At 43.9% G+C, this 26,461-nt stretch overlaps 2 protein-coding genes across 4 annotated transcripts in view; both read left to right on the top strand.

Moving 5' to 3' along the window:
* Positions 1-26,461, top strand: part of LOC119654644 (lysine-specific demethylase 3A) — a 308,568-nt gene that overhangs the window by 141,023 nt on the left and 141,084 nt on the right. Inside the window, exon 1 of one of the 3 annotated variants that reach the window (XM_038060123.1) lies at positions 12,868-13,916. The exons of the other annotated variants lie outside the window; for them this stretch is intronic. Coding sequence (XP_037916051.1) covers positions 13,888-13,916 — 29 coding nt within the window. The 5' untranslated portion in view covers positions 12,868-13,887. Of the gene's footprint in view, positions 1-12,867; positions 13,917-26,461 lie in introns of those variants that run through there. 3 annotated transcript variants of the gene reach the window in all.
* LOC119654645 (isoaspartyl peptidase/L-asparaginase-like) lies at positions 5,452-6,699 on the top strand. Its single transcript, XM_038060126.1, has one exon. The coding sequence runs from the start codon at positions 5,566-5,568 to the stop codon at positions 6,562-6,564; it is 999 nt and encodes a 332-aa protein (XP_037916054.1). The 5' UTR covers positions 5,452-5,565; the 3' UTR covers positions 6,565-6,699.

The following is a 26,461-nucleotide window of genomic DNA, read 5'->3' as shown; positions in this document are numbered from 1 at the left end:
GGATTCCACAAGGGATTCTACTTACGGTGTGAGCATAGTCACAACCACTAAGAAACTGATACAAAGTGACCTATCGGAATTAAGCGGTTCGAAAGCATATCCACTAAGAATTCTTGTGGATCATATGCTCTCAGAGGGAAAATCTCGGTTTCTGTGGTACCAGGTAAACTTCGGTGAGGTTTCATGACAAGAACTACTTCAGATAAGTCCCTTTCCCGCTCAGGTTTGATCGCCCTCCTTGAGTACACGTAAGCAAGTTCACTCCGTAAAAAACGACAAGACCTTGAATTTCTTTCAGGAGAAAAATTTTGTCAGCCCCAGTTGATAGCCAATTGCAAGCATTCTAAATATTCATTAGGAATTTGCTGGCAGGTTTTTCTTATCAGAACCTATCCTTTAAAAAAGGGATTGGAAATTTTCCCACCAGTGTCGCTCTAGGGATTTCCGAATTTCCACAGAATTATTTAGTCTGGATTGACAGAGTCGTGTGAGACAGACTGTAGATCCTGCAACATAATTTCACTAGCACCACACTCGAGATATTTTTTGTGCAGTTATATAAGAGAGTAGTTGCCATAATCCTCTGCTGCAATGCGTCACGGAATCAAGAGTATAGACAATTAAAAAGCCGCGCACTTCCACATTACTTCAGTAGACGCCCTTGAGGGGTGCAGCTTGTGTTGCAATGCGAGTGTTCATATAGGCAAAGCTATTTTGTCCGATAGTAAAGATAGAAATTCCAACTTAAGTTAGACCAGGTTAAGAAACTGCGGGGAGCCGTAACTCTTAACACTCAGACTTCCCATAATTGGCACGTCGGTTGGATCCCAAGGTTGTCAGTAACACTGTCATAGAGGGTACCCCTGCGGTAATAGATAAGTTAACGTCCACTGAGAGGGTATACGTGAAATGGTTCAGCTACAGGGCCAGGTAACATGACTTGTTCCCTGCATGCTTCAGATGTATGGGTTTCGAATATAGGACGGCTGATTGTCGACGAAAGATAATGGGTGCGCCTACTAATCACAGAGTAACCAGAACTGTGCGTTTCATGGACTTCCGGCCGGGTATATGCAGGGTGGTCAGGGTCAATTCCAGCAACTAAGTGCCATGTCGATCAGACTACTGCAATTGAACTTCGTTATAGCAGCTGCTGTGATGCAGATTGGGCCAGGTCGTTGATATCATAATAATAATGATTTGCGTCTAGATTGCGTGCATACCTCTCAATCGCGGGACCTTCGGGATGGTGGTTTTGGGTAAGTATGTACTGTCCTTCCAACCTGGGAATGGACGCGAATGTGGTCGCTTTTCATCTTGACTATGCTATACGTAAGGCAGAAGTATTGCCCGAAGAGCTACTGAAGCCTGATTTCTCCTGTTTGAATGTCCCGTCAAATGCTTATACGTTTGAGAGCGCCAGGGACATCAGCAATATTGACGTCACGTGCGTAAAGCGTAAATGGAGGCAATGTCAGTGCTAATATTCCTATTGAAGTCGTACTGGGCAATAGGGGCGGAAATATGAGCGTTGTCCTCTACACGCCGATTCGTTGGAATACGCGTAGTTGTACCTGGGTGGAAGATGTTGATTCGATGGTGGAGTTAACTGGCTCCGAAGCATGTGACGTAGTGGGCGGATGCTCTTTACAGTAGGCGGGGTGAAATCCTTCACCTGAAGAAGAAGAGCGCGCGTTGATGTAATATTAATTCCCTTTTTGATGTCCACCAATTTAGGCTCGCTTACAGGGGAGGGGGGGTTGTCGGAGTTCAATTGTAGTTGTGCCCATATCTTGGGCAGAGCTCCTTGTGGACTCAAGCGTCGAGTTACGCCGTACAACTCGGACACTTTGCGGTAAAGGTATTAGATAGACCTCGCATCCATGAATGCTGAGTTTGGGCTCAGTATACACCAGTACCCCTGTACGATTCACGGCGGGCTCTGATTGTAGTCCCCAAATCAATCCTTATCCGAAGAGGACCATGGGATTATATCTACACGTCAGGTATTCACGTTAAGCGCCCAGGATCTTCTGTGTCGTAACTGCGACGTGATCTGGCTTTTGCGAATTTCAGAACGTCATCTAAATGGAATACATATATTCTTTAAAAAACCACCGAGGTATCTTAGTTGTCTCTGGGAGTCGAATTATTGCATATGAAATACAAGGCATCTCTTCGCTTCCCTTGTTTACAGATTAGTATCCCGATAAAAGTCCTACTAGGGTTTCACATCTTCCATCTTAAGGAATAGAAATGTGCCTCGATTTCTTTCGCAAAGAATCCCGCTTGCCAACCTGAATTGAAGATTATTCCATTGTACGGCACCCACCCTTCAGATCAGGCTTTACAGGGGATCCCTCTATCCCATTGGCCGGACTGTCGAAGTTACTTTTAGCAATAGATTTCGCTCTTATAGAGTTTTTCACCAAAATAGCATTGCGTTTCCAACGTATCTTGCTTCTACGAGACTTCAGACATTCTGATTCAACATCATATCATCACATCATCGAAATACCAAGGAGTAAGTTCGCCTATAACTTTTTCAGTGAAACCCTTGGTCAAGGGTAGGCAATAGGAGAATACGTTATAAAGGAAAACTTCTCAGTTACTGTTCTGTATAATGCACTAGATGCCCATCTTGAAATATTCGATTTTACTGCGTAGGTTTCTAATCAGTATATCCATCAGTACGTGGCTCATCCTCCAAAGTAGTTCTCCAGATAAGAATTGAAGAAAGTTTCTCTTTTGATTAACATATTCCATCTTCCAATATCACAAAAACAATATTGGTTAAGTCCTGGTGGTTTTATGTAAGTATCCGCCGTGGCGGCATAACCCTAAGATTTTCTTAAGACACGGATTAATTTTGTGACCACAATCAAAGCCCCGCTGTGACAAGCAACAACGGTACCAGTCTATATTGAGTGCATGGCTTAGCATTCATACTGGTGGATGCCGGACCTACCTATATCTGTACCGAAATAATGAGTACGACTCCCGGTTGAAGCTGGAAGAGCTTTGCCTGTTTGGATGTAACCTTAACTTCAAACTCTCACTAGAGCCCAACCGCTAATAACCGGGTCAAGAACACATCCTTCAGTTCCTCATTTGCCATTAATCGCAACTTCACGTGTCATTTAGACCTCTTCAATCGATGTCATTTCTGCCTCAGATCTTCAGCAAGTGTGGTCTTTGGCGTTCCAACATTTCCTCCGTATCTTCAAGGCATAAAAATATTTATAATAAAGTGATGAGGTGATGGGCATAGACTCCTGCAAGCGCGTGTTGACGGGAAACTTCAGTGGGCCAACCTTCACGGCCAATTTCATCATCTTTTTAGGTTTTTGGAATAGCTCTACCCTCTTCGTCGACTTATTTCAACTTGGATGCTCTGGGGGAGAACACCAGGCTCCGCAAATACTTGAAACGTGGTGCTGTTATTATCCACCGCCATGAAGATTTTGAGACCCATTTTTGACAGTTCTCGATCCCATTGATAATACCATCTATGAAACCGGGTTTTTCTGTGGCACTTCTGACGCTATATATGCCGCGCGACTGCTCATGGAAAAATAGTGTGAGCCCTCTCTGACCTTCCTCGATCTATTGAAGGGTTTGACCGTGTATCTCTCTCTGTAGTATGGACTGCCCCCACGTCAAGAGAGAACTCTTGTACTGAGTTAAACTACTACGCGATTCAGGAAGCGGAGTTGGAATTGCGGCATATACATCAAATTTGCTCCGTGTCTCCATTGGTATCCATCAAGGAAACACCATGTTATCATTGTGCTTCGTCCTTATCATAAACATTGTGACGTACGCGGGACATCCAACGCCCAGTTAGCGATCTATGGCTAAATCTGACGCAAATGAAACCGATACGATCACTGCCACTGGCAGCCGGCTGTCGCAAACTCTACTAGTTAAGTACCTCGGATTGATGTTCTGAGCCAATAAACTGTGCCGTAAAATTACCTTACAGTTCAGCGCATCTGTCGCTTGTCGAATGCTTTAGAAATTCAGGTGACATATGTATATCTACTCACATTCCCCATTTCATATCAAAGCCGCAGTTCTACCCGATCCGATTTCCAGGGATTTCTACAAAACATGACTAATGGAGATTAGTTCAACCGTTACTCATAATCTAACATATTCACAGTCACTTCCGGTTTCTGAAATAAAGGTGTTCCTCGATTTCTAAGCTTCGCCTTTTTGGACAACATGTGTTTCTTTTTAACAGCGGTGATTCCAAATTACCGCAATCTAGTGCATCTGAACAGCATGAACTATGTTATCGGTACCTTTTTTTGGTAACCTGCTTTGTCAGCTTCCACGCACTGCCATAAAAGATAAGCAGTTTAGGATCGCCTTGGCCGAGTGATTTCCTGTCTGGAAACAGAAAAATCCATGTTAAACAGCAACCATGCAGTCAAAATACTGAGTAGAAGGTCTTCTCAGGTTGGAGCAATAGTTTTCACGGATGAGACCCCCGGCCGAAATATATCACCCAGTATCGAACCTATTTTGTCTGTTACGGATGATAAATGTTCTGTCAACTTCTTGAAGAAGAGGTGATTCCTCTCTTTTCCCCCTCCAAGCCTGATGGGAAGGTCTCATTTAGACTACTTCCATCAATCTGCCGCGACTTATTAGTTTCTGTTATTGATGTTGATTAGGTTCTTCCAGCCGTTTCATGGCTAATGGTATATCTGCAAATGGACCGTTTGTACGGTACACCACAGTTTGAATTCTCTTTCGGCACGTCATGTCCTGTATGTATAGACCAGTGTAAGAGGGCATTCCCTGACAGATTCTCCTTTGGATTATGGTATGATGCCAACTACCTGCCACAAAATGTTTACGAGTTTACATCTTGAGTCAGATTTGACCCCTTCAAAAGTCTGTTTCCCAAAATGTATCGTAGCAGATGCAAGTCGCAATTTGGAAGGTTAGGAAAATCCATTAGCGACTACCAAGGCAGTGTTTGGTGTCCGCTGGCTGTGCAATTTTGTAGAAAACTCGACTGCTATGCTGCTCGCGCTCGATATCCAATTTACGCTGCTGTCGACAGCCAGTTTCATACTGATAGCATTTACATGGTAGGAGAGCCAGAATAAAAGGTTTATGTCTTAAGGACTGTCGCGCTCCTGGAGGAATCTATGATCATCATCGTTTAGATAATATCCTCGTTATCCTGGTCCTGATCTGAGCACGCATAAACTAATTTGATTTGGGGGAAACTTTAAGAATATTAGTCCCGTGCACTGAAGACAGTTGAAACCCGCACATTCGCAAGTTGGCAATATCTCGACTTTAGGGAGTAACGGGGAATGTATTAGGACGATAATGATGAGCGATTTGTTCGATCTTGGTACCTTTTTATTGGTCCTCTCATCCTTTTGGCAGTAATTGAATCGATCCTAGTTCACCACCATTCACGAATAAGTTGTCAGTCAGTTGTCTAGTTGTCAAGTTCACAGTGCGTGAAATTTTCGTCATATTTTTAATTTGTCCTTTTAGGTTCGTCAAGCTCAAAAATTTTAGTTAATCAAATTTTAAATGGCTTTCCAAATCATCAAGCATTTCTGTGTACCGCTGGCTGCAAAAGAACCTTGTATTGTCGTTCGTGGGGGAGCAAGCCACCTATCTTTGAACTATGATAAAGTCATGTCTGCTCTCGAACTGATTGCTAAGGAGAGTTACAAGTTGCTGAAATTAAAGTTGCCCTCTACGGACGCCGTGGAAGAGACAATAAAATTTCTTGAGGAAAACCCAATTTTCAACTGTGGGTGTCAATCCATTTTGAATGATCCTCGCAATGGACAGGTTGAAAATCACGCGTCAATTATGGAGGGAAAAAATATGAAATTTGGATGTGTCTCCAGCATTGATTCCTCCAAACATCCAATATCAGTAGCCAGAGCTATTATGGAGAGATCTTTAGGCTCTTGCTTCTTGGTAGGCACATCGGCGTTAAGATTTGCAGAAAAGTGTAGAGTCCCAACAGTCCATGGAAGGAGGATGTTCTTGGATATATCCAATGCCTGTAAAAAGACCCTGGATACAAAATGTGATTGTCCAGTTGGAGAATTAGGGAAACCTTCAGATGCTGACGGATGCGAGCAAGTGGATTGGAAGAAATGTCACGGTGGAGTGGGCGTGGTTGCCATGGATGAATATGGGAACATGGCTGCAGGTGCCTCATGTAGCGCGTTGGTCGGTAAAACGGAAGCCGGGATCAGCGGAGAACATTTGATCGGCAGCGGAGTTTACGCCAAAAACACGAAAGGGGCCGTTTCAGTTTCTGGAAATTGTTCGCAGCTCATTTCATTGTGCGCTGCATGTCGTCTGATGAAAGCTAAAGATCAGTCAGCTGCGTGGAACATTCTTCAATATTTCTCACATTTTTCAGATGATGCTTTCGGTGCCATCTATATAAATAGGGAAGGGCGGATAGGAGTCTATACACTTAAGGGTCAGATGCCTTGGTATGTAATCAAAGGATCGGGTATTCGTTGCGGCGACTACTTACCAGGTTGCTACTCAGGCTTCACCTAAAAATGTCACCATCAACCAAACTTGTTTTTTATAAAGGAAAGGGTATTCTTACTGGTGACTCCTGGGTTGATAAATCTGCCCAGTTTACCGTCAAATGGAGTGTACAATAAATGCAAGATTATTTTTAGAAGATAATTCAGTTTTATTAATGGCTTTATTTTCTTATTCTGGATGATTTTATCGTTAAGGACCCCGCGGAGATTCTTTTTTTCACGGATTTCAGGTTTTCAAATCTACTGGGTGCCCCTCCAAGAGGCTCCACTTCCTATTTTCACACATCCTAGGAAATTTTGGATATGTGAAAATTCTATTTACAGGAATGCTCCTAGTTAAGAAGCCAGGTCCTGTTTTCCTGTAAACATCCAGCTACCCCTTGTTAGTCCGTCCTGCCTCAGATGTACAAAAAGGCGCGGCCTTTGAGGTTGCCTGCCTAAATTGCCAACCGCAGGCTATTACGTAGGGGAAACAAAACATTGCTAGAGCATGCGTCCAGCAGGTCGAGAATTTTTTCACTATATTAGAACATTGCGTTACGAAAACAGCAATTATGCTCCAATCAGAAACGAGCGACGACAGATTACTTGCACCATAGGCAGCCTGGGCAAGCTTATGTGCAAGGACCGTTTGCATTATTATAAAATTGCTCTGGGAACATTTCAAGTAATTACATGAAAACGGGGGTTGGTTTTGGGGAAAAATACCAGGTGGTATTTTTCCTCAACCGGTATTCGTTATAGGCCTGTCTTCAGATATCCCAGCTTTGCGCCAAGGTCCGCCATCCGTCGATATCCCTAAAAGCTTACTGGCGTTCAGCCCTACTCCATCGCTGCGTATCAAACAGGATCTGCTACATCTTTAATCGGTCGGTGCAACTCTGTAGAGAGTATGGTTTTGTCAGGTCCAGGCCAGTTAGGTTTCAACTGGCCGACGAGCAGTCAGACCAGTTTGCGGTCAGTGGGAACTCAGTTCTCTGAAGCCTGACTGACCCTCAGTTGATCCTGGAACTCACGGACAGATCTACTCAGGCCGTCACGGCCTTCTAATACCTGTTCAGTGAACCCTATCCGACCAGTGACACGAAGGAGCTGACTCTTAATGTATATCTTATCAAAACCTATCGATGTCGCTGAAAAGTATTGACGGCTCTGGGAACTCCCAATGTGTCCCGACATGTACCGGTCACCCGTATTTCCATCTTTTCTCTAGGGGTAGGTATGATGTCAGGTAGGAGGTCAAGACTATCCAGCAATATTCTGCCCCCTGTAGTCCTGTTGGAGGATGAAGGACGCACGTCTGTCTATGGCGTATATTTCTGCTGGAATATACTATTCTGCATATTCAAAGTACGTTTTCTTTGCACCAATCACCCCGTTGTCCGCTCCCTCTACTGTGAGGGATCTGCCAATCAGTCCAATCAGTTACTGGTTTCTGCCACTGCCATTCTCTCCCAATTTGCCCTGTTACTCCAATGTGTTTCAAATTTCTTATCGAGATGAAACTTCGTTGTTATGCTATCCTTTAATAATAATAATGGTTGGCGCAACAATCCACATTGACATTGGCCTTGAAGTATGTTAGAGCACTTCATTCAAGAGGGTAGCGATACACTACAAGCAATGTAGTCGGCATTGCACTCTTCCGAGATTAATACCCTGATTTGACTGAAGTACTCTTTCACAGCTGAGTCGACTGGTATCCGATATCCAGTTACGATAACAAATCCCTCTGCTACCATTGAGATTTGAACCGCGACCTTCCGCTACGAGAGCCCAACGCTCTAACCACTTGAGCCATGCGGACACATGTTATCTTTTGGCAACAATAATTGGGGATATTGCCTAGAAACAATATCAATTTTTCTTCGATTTAGGCAGTTCCCCGGCTCACTACTCCCGGCCATTCTGAAGACCTACGTCCTTGCCTGCATCTGTATATGAATATAGAGAGGAATTAATCCCAAAAGGACTCTATGGATGCCATTGGTCATGTCCTTATTGCCCCACTGATACTCACGCAAGCCTGTACTTGTGTTCCAGTGTTTGTTAGTTCTTCTAGGGGTTGCCATACTTCGCATAAGCAGTGATAGTACCTCGCCCTGTGGACAAACTTGAGTAGTGTTCATACATGACGATAGATTTTGTACCTCTCGATACTTCTGTTTGCGCTCGTCCGCGATTATTACCCTGATTTGACTCAGATACTCATTCACAGCTGAGCCGACTGGTATCCGACGTCAAATCACGATAGAAATTCCACTGCCACCAGTGAGATTTGAACCGCTATCTTCCGTACGACAGTCTTGTGCTCTAACCACTTAGCTATATGGACTTAACTGTCTTGCCCAAACAGCTGGCCTCATATGCGTCAGTGACAACTGTGTTGAGGTCCTCTATCATTATTTCCAGTTCTAGTTCGCTCCTGATATCACTGCCCCTTTGAGGATGGACCATGTTGTTGCTCAAGTGCATTACATAGGAGTTCCAATCTGTCCTTCTGGGATTCCTTACTATTCTCTTTATTTCGGAGTTACCTTGAATGTCGGATCTGATTATCCTGTGATCCGACATAGGGGGTTCGTTCGACACTCTCCAATTCGTGACCAGCCAATTCATAAGAGTATTCGCTAGAGTTTTGTCTATTTCCTTTTATATAGTGCTGATCACGAATGTCCGAGTGTTCTCTATATTATATATTTCTAACTTATTGCTAAGAATAAATTCAAGAAGGTACTTACGTCTTCGATTAGTGTCGCTGCTTCCCCTGACTTCGTGATGAGCGTTGGCATCGCAGCCGAGAAAAAATAATAGCGTCTTCTTGTCGCAGAATTTCATCAATCTAGCGACCAGCTCCAATGGGATCCGTCCTGTCATCTCCTGGGATGCCACTACTGCCTCCCGAGTTCTCTCCCGGCTTCCAGTAAAATTTGAACAGGCGCAAGGACTCTAGTCAGAAACTCTGGAAGACATATTTTTTAGATTAAGTTTAAGGATGGTGCGAGTTCTTGGTTTGTCGCAAGAGGAGTCTGAAATTCCCTGCATACTTACAACGTTTTCCTTGGAGGTTGCCTTTGTAATAATTGCTGATGCAGCTCTTACATGATGGAGGTTTACTTAGCTTAGTGTTGGCCATTGGCTGCATTAGTATTTGGAGTTCTTCTCCCCTGTCGGAGCGTGGTTCTCCTCCTCCGACATGAGGCTTCTTTGCTTGTCGTTGTCCACCTTGAGCCCCAGAAGATCTCTTGTCCAGCTTCTCTTTCTCACTGGGAAGCAAATCTGCTTCTCTGCTTGGTTTTGCCCTTTCAGTCTCTATGGTTTCCTCCTTCCGGGACCTCGATGGGTTTTCCACCTGATATCTCTTCCAAAATATTATTCCTCGCCCTCTCTCCGGCCATCGTCATCGCTCCGCCACAGCACCCCACCCCCAGCTGAGCTATTCAGTCGTGGTCGACTGGCGATCTCGAAAGGTACGCAACGCTCACGCTTTTTACCAGTGCCATTTGCTGGCGAAAAGGCTTCAGGCTGGCTAAACAGGGCGTGTTTGGCTTGCCATCGGCGTCCAAATTGAACACTCCTCCGCACACTGGAGGACTTTATAGGGACCCCCGTATGGTGGCTGCAGTGACTTCCGGATGGCATTAATCCCCTCCAAAACGTAGGTGTAGACTTCAAGCTCTCTAGAAGGCTTGACCGCTGGTTGCGCTCGATGGGTCGTCGTGCGCCATAATAGCTGCCTTCAGCGTCCGATGCCAATATTCTAGCATCCTAGTGGACTGCGTTTGAATTCAAGGAGCTTTCCGAGCTGTGAGAAGAGGGTAGATTCGAATTAAGGCGGAAACACTAAAGCGCGGGACCCACAGGGTAAAGCGGTCAATGATCGTGAGGCAGTACCTGTAACCATACGAGTCGCACAAAGGGCTACAATGTCGGGATGTTTGGTGTGGAAGCACTTTGTTGAGTTAAGAAGTACACTTACTTCCTTCCTAGCATGTCTAGTAACCTTACACTTCGGGAATGCGATACACTCTCTTTCCCAAAAAATCACGTCTTTATTTATGGATGACCGGAATATTTGCTGAAGACTAACCAGTGTGCAGCATCGTGCATCGAGCGAAACATTTACGGAAAGCGGCCTGAATGTATCGCCTAGGTCCCTTTGCGGAGATCTCGCATCAGATAGAGAAATGTGAACCAAAGATGGGGAACTCCTTAAACTTGTATTCGGAGTGTGACTGCGCCCTCTGAGGAACTGCGCGTCATCTTTCCGGACCACAGGGTTTACTGAAAAATCGACTGCTGCTGGGATGTTGATCTCGGAGATCCGGTACAAAGCTTCGGCGACTAAGTTATCTTTACCGGGCACATGTTGAATGTCCGATGTAAACTGGCTGATATAGACTTAGTTGCGAACGTAGCGAGGGGATGCTTTGTCGAGCTCCTGCCTTAAGGCAAAAGTTGTTTGAGCAGGTTGAAATTTTCCCTGACGACGTAAAAGAAGTTGTTGGGTCTATCCGGGACCTATGCTGCATATCCACCAGCAGCTTGCGTTTCATGGAGTTTGTCCGCGGTCGCGGCCAACACCTCTAGAGAACCGCGTGTCCTCTGGCGCTGAAGCTAGAAGTACTTCAGTAGGTCCGATCCGAACTTGTCTCTATCCAAGAATTTTTTGTTTTTAGGAATTGAGGAGTCCTAAGTCCGCATCCATTCAATGTCGGACCGGACTAAATAGATTCTTACTTTTCTGCCTGCTTAGTAGCGGCCCGCTCTTTTCTCGCCCAGCGACATCGCAGCACCACACTAGCATAGATGACCACGGGTCTCTTGGGCCTCATCCCTGGCCTTCTTGGGCATTCCCCTCTTGTGGGCTAATCTCTGCTGGTTCTTACTTTCTTGGTTCCGATGTTGAAGGCTTAGGTCTGTTCTGAGCCTCCTTAAGGCCCCCTTCTGGTTTCATGCCTTCCGTCAGATAGCGCAACTGAGGCGTGTCTCATTTCTAACGCCTGATATACTGACTTCCGTCGTACTATTGCTGGTCGTGCGTTTTGAGCAGTGGCCTTTTTTTGTGGTACTCCAGTGTTGTTTTTGGGTGTCATCACCTAGCTCTCAATATTGCAGAGATGTGCCTCAATTTGTGGACCAATTTGTGTGGTGTACGGGGTCCCGCTTGTTTGTTGTTTTTGTTAGGTTTCTTTGTAGGCATACTCATATGATTCCCCTGAATGTGAGGGCAAGGAGGCCCGCCGTGCCGATGGCCATAAGAAAGGAAATCCGGGGGTGAAAATTATGCAAAAAGTCAAATTCAGAGTGAAACTTCTGGTCTGGTATAAAAATTATGTAGGCTCCACATTATCCTTTTTTCATTGAAATTTCTATTCCGGGTCTCCGAGAAACCTCCTTCCCACCCTCTCTCGTCAGGCTTGTCCGTACCATAACTCTCCTTATTACGGTAAGGTCAAACTTCAGTAAGGCTCCGTTCGAATATAGCTGATTGGAGCCTATCCAATAGTTCGCATAACTCCCTGACTGCTCAGTCTAGATTCCTCTAGCCTCTTGTTAATAGTATGGTCACCTGGCAGAGGGTGTGGCTATCACCACGCACTACTGATCTTGGGAGACAAGAGGTTCCTAGAGCCACATGTTACCCTCAAAGAGCGATAGGTTGGCTTCCAGGCACATATTACACAAAAGATATAGGTTGACTCCCCAGAGCTATATTGACATCAGTCTATCCTGCAGTCCACCGCTTGCCTCTTATTCTTTATTATTTTTAAGTCCATTTATAGGAGTCACTGCCAAAGAGTCATCTCCTTAACTACATCCCTGCACACACAACTCTCCTTCCTAGATGTTAAGAAGTACCTTCAAGAACTCTTTTATCCGCTGAATTCTGAGAGTATCCCACATCAGTCGAACTAATATGTAATGTATAAATAAATCTTTAAGCGCCATTACCTTTTCACCACCAGCGTGAAATGAACATTTACATTCACTCTCACTCGCGCCATTCACAATTTATTCAAACTTTCGAGGCACCGGAAGCGTGAACTGTTCCCCGATTAACCCAATTTACCCGAACAACGTCCAAAAGTCGCAGCATTCCCTTTCCAAATCGCCAATTAGAATATTTATGACCAACGTAAATTTCAATTGGAAACCGATTGGGCCGAGCGCAAGACATCTGGCAACACGCTATCTTGTCTTTGTTGTTTTCCGTCCAGCAGCTGGCGGGCCGCAACGCAGCGAGCGTGCGAGGGAATGGCGACGCGCGAAGAAAGAGGCCCACGGAGAAGGCGAGAAGACGACGGAACGCAGTCGTTCGTGAGCTTTTGTGTCGCGAGGAGAGTGTTCCGAGTCCAACGCAAGCGAGTCGACAAAGAGCAGCAACGCCGAGAACGAGACACGAAGCCGAAATTTCGCATTGAATGGGAACTGCAAGCTCCCGCACGTCACCGTCTTGGCCCTGCCAGCGAAGAAGTCACCCCATCCCGAGCTGCCCTTCAATTCCCTCCGATCTAATTAATTTCCGACTTTAATTGTGTTTGGGTGTTCGCTTGCTGTACGTTCCCGTTGCGGGGAGGCGGGGAGCCGAGTGATTCCAGTTCCCAGTTGACTCAGGAGGAAGACAAGAAGAAGAACTGGCGCTGTCCGAACTGGTGTTTGCCGTGTTGCAGTGTGAGTGCGTGCGTGAAAGTCGGGCTGAGTGAATTCAAGTGCCGTCGTCAGGTGCAAGTGGAATACGCAAGGGTCTGTCCGCGGTTGTCGATTGATCAGAGTCGTTCACGCGGCATTGACAGTCAGAGGGTGTCCGGTCGTGATTGTGGAGCAGCGACAAGGTGCGTGCCGCAGTCCATCCAAGTCGAAAACAAAACCGTGCGTGAGTCCCACGGGCGCTCCCGAGCCATCATTGAAGGATTACAGGCAGCCACCGGGAGAAGAAGAGCCGTCCGAGGGCAGTGATCCGCGGGTGTCGTTCAAGGTGAATGTGAATGGTCCGAGTGGCGCAGAGGTGTGCGTGTGCCGTGAAGAAGTGCCGGACGAGTGCAGTCCAGTCGTGCAAACCGCGTGCGGGGAAGAAGTCCCGACCAAGTAACGGAAACAAAGCAATCGCGCCGAGTGTGGAGTGAGTGCAGTGTGCATTGTTGCCAGATAGTCGCCAGTGGAGTGAGTGGAAGAGGAGTGGTCGCGCCAGGGGCAGGCACAGCAGCAACAGTAGCAGGGACTGTTAGGAGTGCGTCGAGTAGTTGTCCAGCGCGGGACGGCGGGCGCCCGCCAAGTGATTTGACGTCTCTTGAATGGATGTCGTCACGATGATGAGTGCCAGCGTAGAATGAAATATTACGTCCCTAATTCGATTTGGTGTGTATTCGACTCTTGTTTTTGGATGTTTTATTTGAATAATTTCCCCGTAATTGCTATGCGGAACGCGTCCGGCTGATGTTCGCTCCGTGGCCAGGGCGCAAATGGCTGGCCGCGGCCCCCATTTTGTTTTCCACTCTTTTGCGAAATGGAGTTGGTTTCTTTGTGATTTGGCAGCGCCAAGTTCACTTTGCGGTTCATTCTTCGCTTTGTGGAAATTATCTCATAGCTCGTCATTCGCGGGAAGCATGCTGCCATGGATAATCACAGTCAAAGATTAGATAATCGATATCTGCCTCGAGTTCGCAGTCGAGGCTCTAGCAACATGTATCCAGCAGGTGTGTGCGGCCGATTGGACCCCTCCACCGACCCGGCACATATGAGCCTCCTTTCAGCAAATCGTCTGGCAAATTACCGCGATATATTGAATTTGAATGCCTGCGAGCTACGCCGTGCGTGTGTTCTTGACATATTTCGGTATTTGAATCGATTTTAGGTTTCATGCAGTTGTTTCTGGGAAGGTGGCTACCGCAGGGCAGGAACGTTTCCTTGGACTCATTGTCTGAACTGTGCATGGAATTTTCCCCATTTGCAGTTGATTGGAACTCGTGCTCATTATTATTCGATCTGCCCTTGTGGTTTCATACGTCACTCGCGTGTAAGATGGAATTCTGCTTTGATTATGTAGATTCCTCCTCGAGAAGGCTGTTTTGATCATGCACGGGGATTTAGGATTTTCAAATGTAAAAGTGACTGGCAAGTAATAGGAACTAAACGTTTTCAGGGTTAAAAACTCTATTTTTGCATGTTACTTGCGACTCTGGGGCGTATGACGCATACATATGTATGTTTCCTGTTTACTCCTTTGTAGAGAAAATTACATTATCACAATTTCTTCTTTCTTGTTCTCCTCTCGGCTTTGTTTTCATGACTCACTTCTATTATCATCACACTTAATGCTGCGCAGTTAAGTGGTCTACAGCAACTAGACAAGCTGAAGCCAAACGCAAACATTTATAATAAATACCAGGATTTCAATTAGGAACGTGGGATCGAGGTTTTGTTTCTGGTAAATATTGAATTTTGAAACCCCGTCCCCGGAGGGGGTGAAAAATTTATGGAGGGAAAGAGGGAGCTCCCTGTCTTTGAATTCAGTAAAAACCTGTAACGTTCACACTCTTTTAAGAAGTTGTGGCTCCTCAAATTTTTTTTTTTGTTTATATATTCTGGCGGGAGGAGGGGACAATGGAAAGGATATACAAAAGAAAAAGGCAGTCCTCTTCCCTAATCCTGATTTGATTCGGTCACATCTTTGAATAACCATTGCGCGCACAGCTTTCTGAATCCCAAAATTTCACTTAAGATATGGCTTACATGCCCGCTGAGATGCCTGCTGTCTGCATTGATTCTTTCTGTGTCACTGCATGATTTTCCAAAACCGTATCCTGTGCACTTATTGGTCGTCCTGCACTTGAACGGTCTTGAATGCTTGTACGACCTCTTTTAAATTCACCACCCCGTTTGTAACCCATTGTTTTCGAACTAGTAGATCGACATAACATACTTTCAACTTCGGTATAAATCTCCATTGGCCCAAACCTTTTGCTATAAAAAATTTAATAAGTGCACGATGGTCGACGTTTTTCCTGTCGTATTTAATTTGGTATTGTACGATGATTACAGCTAGGTCCTGAGTATAGAATTGCTTCAGGATGATTGGTCTTAACACAGGCTCTTGATATTCCCAGCTCGTAGAACTGTAACGGGAGGAGATCCTTGATATTACCTCATTAACCGACAGTGGGATTTGTAGGATGGGGAGAACTGGAAAGCGTCTGATCAGGGATCCTTCTCAGATCACAGTTGGATCCTTTTCACCCTAGGTTTCACTGAAGTATTCTCCAAACCTTTCAGAGACCATGGGAGAAAGTTTAGTTAATGAAGATCAGTCTAGCCTCAGGAAGCTGACCAGGGAAATTTTCAACATCTGCTACAGGCACAAATATTGGCAGCTATACGAGGGTTGCCTGAAGAGGTTCAAGTCGACCATCAACACTGTCAAGAGGCGGCCCTGGTTGGACTATTTTTGGATTGGTGAAACTCAGTAAAATTCTGTCCAAAGAACATAGAGCTCATTCTTTTTTAAAAAGCCGAAAAGCTCCTTTTGAATAGAATCTTCAGTTGAAATCCTGCTGCTGAATTATTAACAGCTTCAATACATATAAATTTCCAGGATCAGATTGCATAATGCAAGTCATGCTAAAGAAGCGGCAAAAGAGGTTTGTGCCGTGGCTTGTCGAAATTTACCGGAGGTGTAACACATCTCCTTTGGATACGTATTACTTTCTTGGAAACGCGCGCAGCGTGGTTTTAATACAAAAGCAGGCAGACGCGGCCATGGGTCCGGGAAGAATTTTCGAACAAGTAGCCTCACATCTTTCGTGGTGACGCGTCGTGGACATCCGCTTAAGGATGGTTATGGAGAAAACGTCTTTCTCTAAGCCCCAGCGAGTATATTTCAAATCCGTAGAAACTGCACTTCACCAGGTAATTGGCATGGTTGCGGAGCCAATACAATGCAAGCAGTACACTCTATATTTCCTGGATATAGAGGGAGAATTCAACAATGTTAGTATCAGCGTCTTCAAGGAAGTCTTAATCAGTATTGGATTGGAGTAGTATCTTACCCATTGGAGGATAATATCCATGCACTAGGATAATGCAAACTGATTTGAGAGGTAGGCACTTGACCAAAGTTGTAAGTAGAGCTCCGGCGCTCTGTTTGATTCTAGGGGCGTACAAAGCCGTGTTTCGTGCCATCCTAACGTACAGCTATATAGTGTGGTCACAGGCGCTGATCAAAAGGTACAGTCGAACGAATCTTAATTGAATTCAAAGAACCACGTGTGCAGGTGCTATCGGAACTCTGTAGTCTTGCCCGGCAGATGCTCTTAATGTACTCTTACGCCTATTCCCCCTAGACTTCCACATTCACTACGCTGTAGGGTGCAGTACTATCAGACTATGTTAGTTCGGATGATGGCCTACAGCCATAGTAACATCTTAGGCGAAGTACCTCGGGAAATCTGCTGTGGTCTTTCCGACCAGGAAAGTCCCAGGATTAGGATTTGCCAATATGTTCCAAGCGGTACTGGCGCTACTCGAATTCTGTCGATTGTTGGGGCATGATCCGAACCCCCAAGCATAATAGAGCCATTCTGATCGACAACCATGCAGCCATTACGGGCTTGTACTCAACGGCGACTTCCTCCAGGCTGGAGGAGCAGTGCAGAATTGCGTTGAATAGTCTGACAAGCACGCTCAAGGTCACCTTCCTTTGGGTTCCCGGTCATAGGAACATACGGGGAATGGGCGGGCTGACGAACTGGCCAGTCGGGGTTCTTGGCTACAGCCTGTGTTCCACTGGTAACTATCAGGAGCGGAGTCTACTTCCCCTACCAACCGTTGACTTCTGATGGTGTAGCTCACTAACTGCACCTATCAAGGACGATTTGGCGCACCTTTAACAAAACTCGATTGCGAGTGCTCTTGCGTTAAATGGATACAAGATTACGGTCTATAATGGACCATGTGGCCGGATTCAATATACTCTACAATTCGCATTGCCCAAGCTAGAGTGAAGAGGAGAAAATCCTCAGGCACTTGCTTTGCGACTACCCAGTTCTAGGTAGAGCCACACTTCGGACGCTAGGTAAATCATTCTTCGAGGACCTAGGAGAGATCTTTAGCTTCAGGGAGGGAGAGCCGCTTTCCTTCGTGAATGCTGGCTCTGAAGATTTGAGCTGGCAGACTCTGTCCCCTTACTGCTACTACAGAGGTCACGGTCTTAGGACGCACAACAGTGCTAATTGGGCGCTTCGGAATGGCCGCTGATACCTACCTACCTGCCTTAGCATTGTGAATTCTTCATCATAGAAGTTCCTAGTTCTCTTTATTAATTATTTTAAACCAAAGCATATTTTCATACTTAGCATTTTAAACCATGGCATACTTTCTCAGACTAGCTGCCAGTAGAAAGGAGTAGGCTTTACCATATTGTTATATAAGTTTTTTTGACAAATTTTTATGATTGTAGCATTGTAGTCCTATCTATGATGAGAAACTACCGTTGATCGAGGAATGTGCGTAGTTCAGGCTGATTTTCGCCGCAATTACAAACTTGTCCCCTTTTTCCGCGGTGGGTCCCGGAATCTTGCTTCCGATTACTTAAAATGTCGCTACACCTGTTGATAAAGCATGGTCTACCTCTTTTCTATTTTCAGTATGAACGATATCATTGAAATTAATCTGAAAGATTCAGGGAGAAAGGATCCTTTTTGCTCAATTCCATGCCCTTGGTGTGTATTTTAAGCCAATGTTGCCATTACCATCCTCAAGAAGGAACCTGGGACAGTTTCTTACCCTCTTTTGAATAGTTCTGGGAAGGTACTATCCTCTCCGGATGATTTCACTTGAAAGTTGCCACTTTTCAGCTTCCCATCTTAGTCCAGGTTCTTACCATACTAATTTTTTTTTTTTTTTCGGTTTCTTTTTTTCTTTCCTCTGTCTGTTCCGGAGCGCCAGACAAAATGGTGCTGCCTAGGAAATAAAGCAGATGTACTGTCCTCCTTATTTTCGGTGAATGTCTCATCTTCCTTTTTTCTTGACTTGGCTGCTACTTCGCTTTCCTTCTCCGACTTCATTGTTACTGTTTGACCAGTTTACAGAATAATAATAGGTACAATTTTGGCCCTCGTGAAATAAATTGACATCATCACTTTTGCTGCTGACTTATTGTCTTGGCTTTATATGTGGATTGGCTGCATCTGGGCTCCATGCCAGGGACTGCAGTTTGATTTCCGGATCGTTCTTATAAAAGCAAGCTTAATTAGCCGAAGACTGGCCGTTTTTAATGTTTGCTAGGAAATATTTAGCAAAACGAACGCATTCCTCGTTTTGAGAACCATTTAAAATGCGTCTAACCCATCGAGATTTTTTCGTGTATCCTCGATGATGATCAAACATTCGGAACATAGCTATGGCATTCAAGCCCAGTTCATTAGCAACCAATTCTTGGATCAATTTTGGATCTTCGTTTATTTTGTTTTTATTAGGGTCACATTCCAATCATCAGTCGAAAATTTTGGGCGACCTTCATGGAGTTCATCCTTCAAGGAAAATCGTCCTGTTTAGAATCTAACCAAATATAGTTTTCAATGAGGTCACATTCACATCATTTTGGCTTTAAAAATTTGTGTTGGCTACGAAAACCGTAGAGACTAACGTAACGAATTGCCTATTGTATTGGTGGCGGACTTTGTGTAAGCATACCATCACCAAATGTAAACTTCCTGATTTCCATTTCCAACTTTTGTTTGTCCCTTCGTATACGAGATGGACAAAAAAAAACGGGAAGTTCGTCATAATTTCTTTATTTCTACCCCAAATTTTGGTCACCTTCAAAGTAATATCCATTGACCTCAACGTACTTTTCCAAATGATCCTTCCATTTTTCAAAACAGTTCGCTTATCGGGGTGTTCTTTATGCCTTACGGCAATTTTTGTTTTATCTCCTCCACAGTGGCAAAAGGCTTTCCTTTCATATTCCTTTGAAGCTGTAGGACAAAAATGAATCGGGCCTAGTTCCGGTGAAAATGGAGAAGTGGATAACTGGTATCATGCTGTTTTAGGTAAAAAACTGTATTACCGAGCGGGCGGTGTCACGATGGAAAAACGTCGTCTGTGGGCCAAAGATCTGCCCTTTTCTTCTGGATACATATAGTTTCCGCGGTCGATTTCCCCAACAGGAAACAAAACTTCATAATCGCGCTTTGCTCTCAACAATCTGACAACACGTTTTCGGCGAAATAGAAAATGTTGTTTTACTGAAAAAATTCCCACAGGCAAATTAGTGCTCTCAGCGACAAACCTTTGCATGCTGACTCGGGTGGCATGACCGTAACGGACACCTGGTCGAACAATATGTCTCCATTCTCCCTCTCCATTGCACCCCATTCACGTTACTTTTAGGCCCTTCCTCGTATTTTAGTTTGGAGGACGATGCAAGCTGTTGGTTTTTCATCGGAGGGTTCCAAAATTATCTGCTTCTTCCTTGCAGGCCTATTATTATTGTTGCAAAGGCATTTATTCTTTTTCAAAGTTATACCAAGATCAGAGTTTAAGGTATGTATATTGACTCATTGTTTTACCAAATTGACTGTTGAATTATAATCCTTAACGCTTTGACTGCTATATGCAAACTGAACTACAAGTAAAAAGTAAACACCCACGAACTCGAGGCAAGCCAATCAAAAGCTGACATTCAACCACCACGACTATAACTGACACTAAGGCTCGCGTTATTAACGACGTTTATTAATTTCGTGGCCCAAACCCCAGTGGAACGCAGTAAAGCCAACAAAACATAAACCCCGCCAATAAATGGGTTCAGGGTACTTCCCTCCTGATCGTTCATATGGCTAAGATTACTTGACGCAACTACAATTATTAGTCCTAGGGCTGCCTCCGCCAACAGTCTAATTATCCTTATGTCTCCATTTCCTTTTTTCTCGTGTTGACAGAGTCGACCTCCTTTAGATTCGTGAACTTGATGAAGAGCTCTAGTCTTTGAGCTTATTCTGTGACGTTTTAGTCAATTTGCTTCGCATTGGGAACTGTCATCAGTGGTTCTGCTAAATTTATGCAATTTCAACGTCAAGTTATTCTGGTTTGGCTAATATCTCTTTTTCTGGAAATAATTTTTATTTGTTTTCTTTTTTCAGCGACCTCCACTCATGTATTTATTAAATTTTCATTCTGTTCAGCCGAGGTTAGAATATCAACGTATTTCGTAGGCAAATTCTTGTGCTATAATTTCTTGAGCAAGCCTTGAAGAGTGGTCGTGCAATTCTTCCTACTTTTCTGCCGAAAATCCCACGTTCAAAACGTTTTCTCCGACTTTTCATTAAATTTTTTGCTTTCTTTTTATATCCTTCGAGGAATCATCGCGTACTATGGAGAAAATAGCAGGATCATCTGTTTCAAACCATCGAAGCCAAAGGCCACGCGTGTTGCCGGAGGCCAAAATAAATTATTTTAAATGATTGTAACACCCTTTGCCTGATTAGATTACGACTGGAGGAGTCTTGAGTTTGTTATTGCCCGTTATCGCTTTGAACTACCGAATTTTGGGTTGCATATCAACTAAATATTCGTAATGAGACGCAAGAGTACGCCGAATTATCACTGAAGCTTTAAATTCAAGTTGTTATCCGGTAAATAACGAGGGTTGTTGGAAATTTCCACTCGACCCTGATGTGCAGCCATTATTCATATCATTCACATTCACTTTTCTTTTTTTCTGATACACATGGAATATTAATTGGCACGTTTTATTTTTGGTAAGTAACCTTCCCTCGTGTAAAAACAAATCCAAACCACTCTATCCCCGGGAAAAGGTCAAAGTTCATAATTTTTGTTATGCAAAAGCTTTGCATATTTGATAGCATCGATTCCGGCAAGCTGTTCTGCAAATCTATCATTTCCTTCTCGTTTATCTGAACGTTTGCCGCTTTGTTATTATTCCTATATTCTCTTCGTACAGCACGTAATGCTTCCCAGAAGCAAGACCCCCTCCTCGAGACATAGTCAAGGTGAGAAACTTGAAAAGCTGCAAACAAAAAACAGCCACATATGCCAAATACCTGTTACGTGCTACTTTTCGATTTCGTTTCTACCTGGACCGAAGACTCGTCGAGGAATTCTAATATTAAAGTCAGCCAAGGAAAAATTACAATTTCTCGTCTCGTACACGCCTGCCCTCTCAATTTTGATATTTTCCATGCCAAATTATATTTTCTTCTCGACGCCATAGGAGCTCTGGCATGGAACGTACGGGTTTGCGTTAAACGGGAGGCGATCCCCCGAGAAATTCCTGTGGGAAGATGATACGTTGCAGTGAAGGAAGGATGACATGGGGATAGGTATTTGGGAAACAACACACACCTGAGAACACACAACAGACAGTTCAGTGCTTATCAGTGTGGTTTTTTGCTCTTGTGGTTCCTGAAGTGGAACCGTTTTGTATTATTCAAATTGAGGCTCAAGCAGATGTTTGGCGGTGTGTTTTGAAGCTATAACAAATCAATTCTGACGAAGCAGAACGGAATCATTGAAATTCTTTACAGTCTTGCACCTGGTTGGAGGCGAAGTAATCTGTTTGCTAAACATTCTTTGCGCACATTTTACACGGGCTGTTTGGAATTGGGTCATAAAAGTGATTTGCATTTATAGCAATGGCATACCTGTTTCCTATTTCTGGCCAAAGTGCTTTCCCAGCAGAGTATTTAACTCTTTTCACTAACTTAGCCTTCCCGAATTAGGTATCTAACCAAATTTCTCTAATTTGCCTGGGAAAATGCTGATCATGCGCGGCAGGCGCTAAAACCAGCAACAATCAACTGAAGCGATCCATTTAAGCTATGGCCGAAGCGTTTACATTTTCGCGCACCCTCCTACGCACTCATCCACCCTCGCCAATTTTCTTAGCTTTTCGTTCGCTTCCTTTTCTGGCGATATGAGCACGGAAATGGACTGACGAATTAATTTATTGCGCCCAAGATAGGAGTCAATTTCCATTCACTTTTTTGTTCTGGTCAGTTGTATGTTAATCGTGGTTTTGTCGGCGTCAATTGGACATGCTGATTGGAATCTCGATGTGTGCACAGCCTTCACACTTATCGGAAACCTGTCCGATTTCCGTTTACCACCAGAACTGACCTACCTTGTAAGAGTCACTACTACTCCGCTTTTATGGTCAATATGAAATATTTTTGCTTATCAGCGGAACCGACGTGTTGTTGATACGAGGCCGCGGAGTGTTATCAGAGCAGAACTGTAAACAGTTTGTAATGTTCACTGATAAGCGCTGTTTGCTCTTTTGAAGTTTTTTATTGTCCTGGTCACTGTGATTTATTGTTTCGTGTCTTATGGAAGTGTGACGGAAGCGAGACATGTTTTTGTAGTGTGCGATCTCTATGTTCAGGAATGAATGCTTCTTGAAAGGAAGGAGAATGTTTTTTGTGGCTTAATTGATAGGAATAGTTATTGGGAAGCTTAAGATGCAGGTTATTGTATTATCGGGTTTCACGAATATTATTAAAGTGATGGGCCATGTTGGAAGGGCAAACACACATAGCCATTCTAGGAACAATAAAGCCTAATTAGCGACTGTAGGTAGTATCCGAAACTGAATTTTCCTCTTAGGTGCAATTTGCAAAACCCAAAACTAAAATTACCCCGAAATAAGACGATAATTGACGGATAGGTCTGTACCTGGTCTGATCCATTACAACTTTCTGGTGCGATAAAAAAAAACGGCAATGAGAAATATCCCGAAATTGAAGCAATACAGACGGCATTATTTAACAAAGGAAACGCCATTTCCGTCGTGATAGTGCCAAATTTCATGTTTCACTGACGGGAAAGTGAATATTGCATAAGTTCAATCGATAGACTCTTGCTTATCCCATTGACTCAATCTGTTGCCCACCGACAAATATGTATTACACTTCTCACTTTTAAAAGAGACATACCCCTACGGGGAAGAGTTTACCAAAACATTGTTGAGCCTTTCGAAATTGATGATTTGGTAACGGGATTATGTTGGGAAATAGCCAAAACGGGGCAAGCCAAGGATCAGTAATCGTTCAATTTTACAAAACCCTGCATCCTCCCAACGTGAAATATCGTCCTATTTTAATTAGGGGCATCACCAGATAGAAGTACGGGCCTTTTTGAATTGCATTCCGAGTTTCTCATTATTAATATAGTTTTGCTTGTTTCTGTCCTGGAGGCAACGTAACCCAAACTGGCTACAGGTGGCAATAACTCTGCCTTTATATAATCGCGAACCCAACATGAGTGCGAATTATATTTTCTATTACATTCATTCGCCGGTATAATAGATAAGTTATATTCTGCTTCCGATTTAAAGTTTTCAATAGCTGATTTAATCCAGAATTAATTAAGATATAATACTTGTTAGACTAGGTTTAGAAATTGGAGGAACACCCCAACTTCGAACATTTAGGCCTCCTGTATTAATCCCATTGTACTATCTCCTTAAATATCTATTCAAAAAATTTGTTGCATGCAGCATTCGCAGGTGCTTGCAAATGTGAAGACTTCACCCAAAGGCAGAGAGTGCGCAGATTTCCTCGGTGAAGAATATCTCTCCAGGGTAGCTTCGTCTGAGGATGGACATGAAATACATGCTCTTCCTCACTGGAGCCACATATTGCCGCAATTATATCGAATTTTGTGTTTTCTGGAGGCAATAAAAGTGCTGCTTTAGCGCCGTCATGTTCTATAAAGATTTTAGCTTGCATTCGACATGAGTTCAAATTTCTCCATTCGACTGAGTGAACCCTCCAGAGCAAACTTAAACTAGATGGTTTGGCGCCAACGGTTAGTTATTGTGGAAACCTTTGGCAATTCTTCACCTTACCAACGATATTCGAATGCTGTCACCCACATCAGGAACTTTGCGTTCATTCGGCCCAAAATTAAGCATCAACTCGTGGCAGTTGTAGCTATAATTTCAATAGACTGCCGGATTAGATTCGGATGGTCCCCTCCTCCTTTCCGGCTTACAAAACAACGTATATCCGTTATTTTAAAAGGCCAACCCTTGCTGCTGCTTCTCTTTTGATAGCCCATTCGCTAATGAAATTCGTTATATCGGCAATTCCAAACGACGTGATCATCTGACGACCATTGCGATTTTTTGATGATTACTAGCGGTGGATAATCTGCAAAATTTTGCTCATACGGTTACATGCAGTTTTCCTCCCAAGTCAAAATGTGTATGGTCAGAAGCCATAGCAAAGCAAATAAAATCCTACAACAACAACAAGAATCTCCATTCAGCTCAGCATCTGAAGAATCCAATTGGTTAATAATGGCTCGATTCCTTTCTTTCTTGCTACGGCACAAATCGTCGCGAACGAGGCACATTTGAAGGTTTCTTCGATATAACGGAATATGACGAATATACTGAATTTTCGCTGTGAGTTCGGTGAGAGCTGTCTTCATAGGTTTATCGGGTAACATCAGTACTAACTGTACGAAGAATTTATTCCTCCAAGACAAACTGTCAACCCAGTTCTTTTTTATAAAGGGTGTAATGGATATGCTGAAGACTATACCGGTTGAAGAGTTCCGGCACTGCTACGAAAAGTGGGAACATCGTGTCCATCGGGGTGTACCTGTCGGAGGGAAATACGTTAAAGGGAATACCATATTTAAAAAAAAGCAAAAACTTTGGTAAATAAAAACCCAGTCTCATTATTCTTCTGCCACACCTGGTATCCATTAAGAACCAGTTTATCAGCCTTTCTAATCCTTTAAGGAAAGTTTGGTAAAATTGCCGGAAACCTTTTGCGTCAATGTTGGTAGGTTTCCCAGGTTTGAAAGTAAGCATTACCTTTATGTCCAGTATTGTACGAAAGGTCGCGGTTAAAGACTCACTGGTGCAAGTGGGATTTGTATCGTGACTTGACATTGGATACCAGTTGACTCAGATATGAGTGACTACCTCAGTCTAATCGGGATAATAATTACGGGCGAGTGCAAAGCTGACCATATACCTCCTACAGGGTACTGTAATCCTGTAGTACACCGCTACGGTCTTGAATGAAGTGCCCTAACACACTTGAAGGCCCAGATACAATCAGATTGTCGCACCAACGGTTATTATGATTATTTATGGCCCGCTAAGATGTTAAAAAAAATAACGCCTGGGAATATGTCCAGTATACATTCTCTTCCGTAGCCTACATAACGACGAAATCTATGAGCTATACCGCGACCGTCTGGTTGTGGATAAAATCCAGCTCAACAGGGTCCGGTGGGCGGCCCAGAAAGTCTATAAGGGCAATATCTATGGTAGAAAAAGAATACTAGGCAGACCCTGCCTGAGATGGAGTGATGGCATAGGTCAGGACGCCAGAAAGCTTTTAGAGATATCGAATTGGTGGACTTTGGCGCAAAACGGAGCGTCTGGAGTTCCTTATTAAGGCAGGCCTAGACCGGATACCGCTTGTTGCGCCGTTGACGATGATAATACATTCTGTTCAATTTTTTAGTGACATTATTTTGCATTCTGAAGTTCAGTCTCTGGATTAAAAATCGTTTATAGTTAGGCCTAGAGATGTGATCTTAGATGCTGGATGGGGAGCGCACTTCAATGCAGGTGGATTGTCATTTATTCATCACTTCTCGTGTATTTCTCACTTTTGCCAGGCAAGCTTTGGCAAAGCTCCAGATCCTTTTCAAACTATGAATTTTTATAATGTCTCGTTTGAGGGTTTTTCCGAACATTTCCAAACGATGTTCCAATCCTGGTGTAGAATTTATTTCAAAGGGTTACTAAATTATGAATTGCCGTAAAATTCAAGAACTTCGTCGATATCGAGGTGAAATAAGCAATTTATCATAGTTTTCGAGCAATTTGAAATAGTTTTTCACCATAAACTGTCGATACG

This window comes from Hermetia illucens, chromosome 4 (assembly GCF_905115235.1).
Source record: "Hermetia illucens chromosome 4, iHerIll2.2.curated.20191125, whole genome shotgun sequence".
NCBI lineage: Eukaryota > Metazoa > Arthropoda > Insecta > Diptera > Stratiomyidae > Hermetia > Hermetia illucens.
The sequence above is the reverse complement of the archived record's forward strand: the minus strand, read 5'-3'. Positions and strand labels throughout refer to the sequence as shown.

What these genes read in the sequence shown, in the direction of transcription:
- LOC119654645 (XM_038060126.1), top strand. Translation starts at nt 5,566, where the DNA reads ATGGCTTTCCAAATCATCAAGCATTTCTGTGTACCGCTGGCTGCAAAA.